This window comes from Merops nubicus, unplaced genomic scaffold, assembly GCF_000691845.1.
Source record: "Merops nubicus isolate BGI_N331 unplaced genomic scaffold, ASM69184v1 scaffold53940, whole genome shotgun sequence".
Classification (NCBI taxonomy): domain Eukaryota; kingdom Metazoa; phylum Chordata; class Aves; order Coraciiformes; family Meropidae; genus Merops; species Merops nubicus.
In genome coordinates this window covers 9898-17024 of record NW_008585927.1, presented here as the reverse complement: position 1 = coordinate 17024, position 7127 = coordinate 9898, and the positions used below count along the sequence as shown (strand labels likewise).

Here is a 7127-nt window from a genome sequence, read left to right as displayed (position 1 = left end):
ATGACTGATCAGGTGTAAGAAAGATAAGTGCAAACTGTGGCATACTGTATCCTACGGGACACTGGAGGGCTGATACAGCAGGAGCTGTTTTTTTTTAAGCCTATTTATGGGCCCGTTCCTAGTGTTGAACTGCTGATTCCAAACTTTTCTTGCCCTCTCTGACCCCTGGGGAAACTGACCGTTTTGAATCATATTAGAAAACAGGCTTGTGTTCTGGTGTGTGCAGTGGCTGCTTAAGGAATGTGATCGATGCATTTAAAAAAAAGTAATCTTGGTAATGATTTTTATGAGTTATGTAAGAAACATGCAAATTAAAAATAATTTGGCTGATACGACACATCTTCAAGTTTATTCATGATGGAGGCTGTCTCCGCCATTCTTAATGTCAATAATCTTCTATCTAAAGTAAATATTCCTGGCTATCTCTGAAGTACTTTATAAAGCATTTATAAAATGTTTGGGAGTCCGTGAAGTTAGTAACAGATGGACGTGTTAAATACTGTTGAGAGTAACATCTCAAACTCTGTTTGTAAGGGGCTCTTCTAATCTTTCCCCTCATGCTCATCTAAAATGTGAGCCTCTTCTGCTAATCACAGTGCTTGTGACATTTTGGTCTTTTTGTCTGCTTCATGACTACCATTGGTTTGCATTTAGTCTTTTATGGCTGAAGAAATAGATACAGTTTTGCTAAATAACAGATTAATGTGCTCAGATAATTTATATGACTTGGAGTTTGCTACGTTGGGTCTCCATTTCTAAGAGCAAATGATAGCAATACTAAGAAAAATGGTGTCTGTCTTGAAAAATTCCATTTCTTTCAAGGACTGGACAGCAGGCTGACAGCGGGGGAAAATAAGCTGCAGAAGTAGATAAGTTTTTCAGAAGAGTTCAGGCATGAGAGGCTTTCGGTAGTCTTCTGGATACAGAAGGAAATGAGTCAGGATGTCTTGTCTGTATGATGTTATTTGCAAGTGAGATAGGAAGAATTTTTCAGCAAGGAGCTCCATAATTCTAAAGGGACAGAAATTCCACTATTAAATAAATGTCTATAAATAAACATCTAAGCAACCTATCAGTAAATTTAAGAGCTTGCCCAAACTATTCATTGGGTTCTGTAGAACGTGGAGTATTACGAGGAAGGTCTTAAATTCAGTGTCATGTGCAAGTGGCTTTTGCAGGAGGTAAACATCTTTAGAGTCCAGGTTGTCAGTGTAGACTGATCTGATGCTACTGTGTTCATGCTGGCATGTTTTCCAACTGACATGGATTACTTTTAATTTCAGAAATGGAAGATCCTGAAGTGCCTGTGAGCAACTGCAATGTTCACGATGATGAAAACCTTTGCAGCTACAGACGACACCTGTCAGCATCACAGGAGGGGCTTTTGGAAGACCAGCTTACAAGGAAGTTAAAATTTTTCTTCATGAACCCATGTGAGAAATTCTGGGCCCGGGGCAGGAAACCTTGGAAACTTGGGATTCAGCTACTCAAAATAGCAATGGTTACTATTCAGGTGAGTAACTAGGGAAGCAGGGACTCTTAGTAGCCCGTGAGAATTCAAATAAGGAGTGCAGGTGACAAATGCTGTTCTTGGTGTGGTGCAGAGACGGGGAGAGGATAGGCTACAAAACTATCTTGGTTGCATATATGTAATTTAGATCTCGGATGGTGTAATTTTCTCATAAAGCCATTGACTGAAAGATAGCTTTGCTAAGAGCAGAGATGAAAGGAACCATGTTTAAAGGCTTTTCATTTTCCTTTTTTTTCTTCTCGGCTCCCCCCCCCAAGGATAGCATCCTTACACATCTGTTCTCCCCATACCTTCTTCAGTCTGAGTGTGTTTGTGCTTGAGGGAGGGAACAGTCATTTGTGTTTCTATATCACAGTGATAAGAACTGACATGAGTAGCTTTTTATATGCTGTTTGTTTATGCCTTGCATGTGGTATACAAACTCTTGTATTGAAAAAAACAGTTGTTTTGCTCCACTCTTCCTCTCACCAGCCTTGCACCATAGGTTTCATATAAAACATTAAATGCAACTGTTTGTCTCAAAGTTCTGTGGTTATGGAGGAAGAAGGTCTTTCATAAAATCTTCCTGATGCCTCAGATGATGATCCGTCAGAGTTGCCACCATTTACATTTATGGTGGTGTCAGTGCTATGACAATACAAGTATGGAGAAGAATACTTTCTATGGTTGCAGGAATTATGGGATAAACTGCATGAATAATAATTATTTCGCTATACAACTGTCTGTATGCTTATGTCCCTTACTTACTGCTTTAGTTTGCAATGTATCATCATCCTCTGATTGTCATTTGTCCCAGCTTACAATTAAAAATAAGACTTGGTGGTGGGAGAACCTAAATAAGAAACAAACTAATGCTGATTTAGTCTGTTCAGAGAAAATGTGCCAGTAAGTAATTGGGTCTTAGCACTGTTGATTTGCTGGTGTATTCCTGTGAGTCTAGCATGTTGAGCTTGCCCACAGAGCATTTTAGTATCTCTGTAATGAGTTATCCTTTTCAAAACCTACATATCTGGTTTGCATTATGGCTGTAAAACTAATCCGTAGACTCCTGATTCAGACTTATCTCTGATGAGTTTCTTCACAATACTCCTGACACTAGATTTGAAACAATAGTCGCTGAAGAGAATTGTGAGCACCCACAAACAATATATCACATTCTTCTAGAAATCTTTTCCAGCCTGGATAGTAGCTAGCAGGGTGTTATGCTAACTTTTTGTGAACAATTGCAATATATTTTTTAACAGCTTCAGTTGTTATCCTGTTACAAGTACAGTTTCGATCAGTTATTCTTAAAGTACCTTTCACCCAAACCTGAGTGATGGATGTTTGTTTTTATGAGCTGTCCTCAGTTTGCCTTTTCAGCACTGGAGTAAGGACTACAAAGTGGAGTCTGGTTAAGACCTGTCCTGCCTTTTTTGGCTGAGGTACACTAATATTCCCGAAGGCAAGTCCTATTGATGTCAGGCTGAACTAACAAAGCACGCGTAACAGTATATGGGTAGCTTGAGTTTGAGGTGGCGTCCTTTTCTTTGTAAAAATGCAAGTCCTTGGCCAGGTGCTGGTAAACATGTTAAAGGAACATTCCTGAAACTCTTTGTTTCCTAGAGTAAAACTTTCTTTTGACCAGCCTTGAAATGGAGTTGCTGTTTCTACCAGTGTGATGAAGGAGTGATGGTAGGACAGGATTCACATGTAAATCAAGAAGCCAACTTTGTCTTTGAACAGGAAACATAAACATCTTTTTCAGCTGGTGGTTTTTGGATTGAGCAATCAAATGGTGGTTGCCTTCAAAGAGGAGAACACTGTTGCATTCAAACATCTCTTCTTGAAAGGATACATGGACGGAATGGATGATACCTATGCTGTATACACACAAACAGATGTCTATGACCAGATATTCTTTGCAATAAACCAGGTAAGGATCGTCACTGCAAGGTATACAATGCATATGCTCTTTATCTAGCTACCTTTTGTTCTTCCACCTTCCCAGATAGTGTCTGAAATTGAACTTCTGTGCCAGTTGCTTAAGTCTAAAAGGTTGACTCATTCAGGTTTTCTGTCACTGCCAGAGGATTGTACTTGGGGTAACATCCTTCAAGCTAATCAAGATACCAATTCTGTACTAAATGCAGGCCTTGGATTTGAGACAAGAGTACTTTGCAAATAACAGATTTTCTAGTAAGGATTGTAAAGAGAAAAAAAATAAGCAAAAAGGTATTTAAATCCAAATCCTGCACTTGGTTGTTTTTGACAAATAAAGTAGTTGAGGACTCAGCCGTAGTGCGGTGTCGGTTTCCCAGTTCTTTAGGTGACCTTTGAAATAAAAAAGATGGATTATGGCACAGGTCCAAACACTTCTCATTTTTTTTTTTTTTTAGAGACTAACAATTTTGATGGCATCTAATTTGGTTTGTCTGTGTGTTCTGAACTTTAGTACTTACAGCTGCCCAATATTTCTGTTGGAAACCATGCTTATGAGAAGAGGGGAGCAGAAAAGACAGCTCTATCCCTGTGTCAGCAGTTCTACAAACGAGGAACCATTTGTCCTGGAAATGACACCTTTGATATAGATCCAGAGATTGTGACAGGTCATGAACCTGATCTCTTCTATCAGTTCTTTGGGAGGAGGGACACTACATCTAAGATGAATTCTTATAAACATCTAGTACTGTATAGTCCTATCAAATGTTTTATCTTGAATTTTACTACCAGTGGCAAGAAAAACACTGTGTAACTAATGTCTAGCCCCCACCTCCAGGGTAACTGTTCTTTATGTCTACTGCCACAAAACAAGTGATGAGTTGTTAGCATTGATGACCATAACAAGTATTTTGGGCTAATTTCAGGAGCGTTCCCTATGATTTCATGATGAGTAACTGGCTGGCTCGGGGAGGCCAATATATTTGTTGGTTAACTTCCTGAGTGACTCCTCACTTAGGCGTGCTATCTTGCCTAGTGTAGCCAACAGTTCTTTCCAGCCCCCGGGGTGGGAAAGGCAGATTACAGTTAAAGAGCGCGGTGACCCATGAGATATTGTGAGTACTTGTCTATTGCAGACTGCTTGTACATTCAGCCAATGACCCCCTTAGACAACACAACAGTGGGAAAGCACAACTTGAATTTCAGTCTGGACTTCCACAGGTGAGGATGAATCAGCATCTCCTTTATTGGCTTACCTGTGCATTTTCCCCATGAAAAGCTAATACAGAGCTCTGTTGCAGACTGGTGACGGTGCAGCTCCTGTTCAACCTGAAGGCAATCAACCTCCAGACCGTTCGTCACCAGGAGCTCCCTGACTGTTACGATTTCACTCTGGCGGTATGTGGAAGGTGGCTCTGTGTCTTTCTGCAGAGTGTTGGGCACCGCTGCCTGGTCCGCAGTGGTGTCTGGATTATTCTGTCATGTCTTAGTGTACCCTGTAATTAACCCCCAGTTGTGACTTTTGGGAGATTAAGCTTTAAGTGCTTGTGATGTGCTCCTGAAGCACTTCCCTGGCTTACAGCCTTTTGTGCTCTAATCCATCTGAAGTATAACAAAAATGTAAACCTCTTCCCTTTAGAGAGATGCTTCTAAGAAAGGTTGTTTTCACATCATAGAGGAATAAGGCTGTAGCTTAAAAGAATTTCACCTACTATCTAGCTGATCAAGCAATTTGTGGCAAATAAGTGATTCATCTGATTTGCCTTTCACTTTGACATAATTTATTTGAGTAAACTTGAATTACCTTGAGTTTAAACAAGTTTTGTAATTATTCTGAATCATTATGTAGGCTTAGCAGTACAGTGTGCTACATATGTAATGGTTTAACTTGAAAAGACATTAACTACTCTTTTTTTTTGTCAGTACAGATAGTGTTTGATAACAAAGCACATAGTGGAAGAATTAAAATAAGTCTAGACAACAACATAGCAATCAGGGAATGTAAAGACTGGCATGTTTCTGGATCAAGTAAGTGACATAAATATGCTCAAGTTTTCTTGCTAAGCTTTTGCTATGCTAGCACAGTGTTTGTTAACCTTTTTCTTTATTAAAAGATGAAGCACTATTGACATACATTCTCTAGTGAATGTGCTCTAAATCCTGGTTTTCTGAGGAACTGTTGTTCTTTAATCTCTCATCTGAAATGCTGGGAACCCAGCCACATCATTGCTTTTGTTAGCCTTTGATACTGTCAAACTAAAATTTTTCTACACCTCACTGTGCATCCTTCTAGCTCTGGCTACTGAACTTATGCTGCTGATTGCTGAAGGTAGGGCTATGAAACGTTCTTCTAGCACCTGGCAACAGGAGGACACGTGATAGTGGTGGAAAGTTGAAACTGATTCACTCTTATTTTAGAACTTAGTACCAGGAAAGATAAGGAAGCGCTGTTGCTAAGGCCTGCTAGAGTGGAATGGCTCGAAACACTTCTTACTGCTGCTTGAATGTTGTTTGGCATGTGTTTGGGTGTAATTGAGATGAGCAGTATGGTTAAATAATCTGGTTTCAATAGTAGCTCACAAAAGCACCCTTTGTTGGCAGCTATTTGGTCTGGTCAAAACATTGTCTGAGACCTTTTGTTTTGTTAGAGAAATTAATCTTTTTTGAAAGTCAGAAGCTTTCCAGAACTCTAGATTCCACTAGTTTTTAAATTTTTCTCTGAAGTAAGCAATAGGATGAATCAGGTCCATTTTTCTCTTTCATCACTTTCCCCTTTGCTACGCCAATGTTAGGAAACAAAGAGCTGGTAGTGAGAAAGGAGAAATTTGGGGCTTTTTTATAATATCCAGATTGGAATTAATTTTGGGGAATTTAATGAAATGCATCACAAGACTACAAAACGCACCACTTATGCAAATGCGTATTCCACTGAGCAGTCTTGATCAGTAGCTTTGCTAGCTGCCGTGTGAGAAGTGCACACCAGGTGGCACGCTGTCTCTGACGGGCTGCTCCTGCAGCGGGACAGGAAGGCTTCCATACCAGCCTTCTGTGGCAACCCACAGACAGTTGGTATCTATGTAGGTCACGTCTGTAACAGTTTTCAGAATTATCTCATGGAGCGCCCTGTGTTATTTTCTGAAAGCTAAGGAAAAAATAGAAGGGTAATGGTTGCAATTGGACAATAACAAGTTGTTGCTGTTCTGGACTACACAGCAAAACCAACCTAAACAGCAACAGCACATGTGTTAGTGACTTTGGTATAAACAAGAAGTAAGTGGGCTTTTTTTCTGAGCAGTTTGTGAAGTCAACTAGAACTTCACTATCTCATTTTGGAGAGTTGCTGCATCTTCTTGCAAATTTAGTGTTAATTTTTTCAATTTTTTTTTTCTCAAACGATCTTTTAGCATTAAAAATCTAACCCTTATACTGCCTCACCTAGTTTCAGTGCTTTGAAAGGTATTGAACTCAAAAAAAGAACTAGTTGTGTATTTGATGCAAAATTTGACTGTAGCTGATCAAGAATGTTCATTTTAGTAACATAAGAGGTGGAGAACTCATGTCTAGCTCCATGTTGGTCTTGGCTAGCTGCGCAGTAGTGCAAATTATCTGTGTTGCTCTAGGACAGAAAACCCCTCTGATAGTCAAAGACTGGTCTGGCAAAGAAGAACCTGGGATT

The 7127-nt window shown here is 39.7% G+C and overlaps 1 protein-coding gene across 1 annotated transcript in view; it reads left to right on the top strand.

Moving 5' to 3' along the window:
- The first annotated feature begins 1285 nt into the window (after positions 1 to 1285).
- The window catches only part of MCOLN3 (mucolipin 3), an 11904-nt gene continuing 6062 nt past the window's right edge, over positions 1286 to 7127 (top strand). The window contains exons 1-6 of the mRNA XM_008948466.1: positions 1286 to 1513; positions 3279 to 3446; positions 3966 to 4119; positions 4588 to 4672; positions 4753 to 4849; positions 5380 to 5479. Coding sequence (XP_008946714.1) covers positions 1286 to 1513; positions 3279 to 3446; positions 3966 to 4119; positions 4588 to 4672; positions 4753 to 4849; positions 5380 to 5479 — 832 coding nt within the window. The remainder of the gene's footprint in view (positions 1514 to 3278; positions 3447 to 3965; positions 4120 to 4587; positions 4673 to 4752; positions 4850 to 5379; positions 5480 to 7127) is intronic.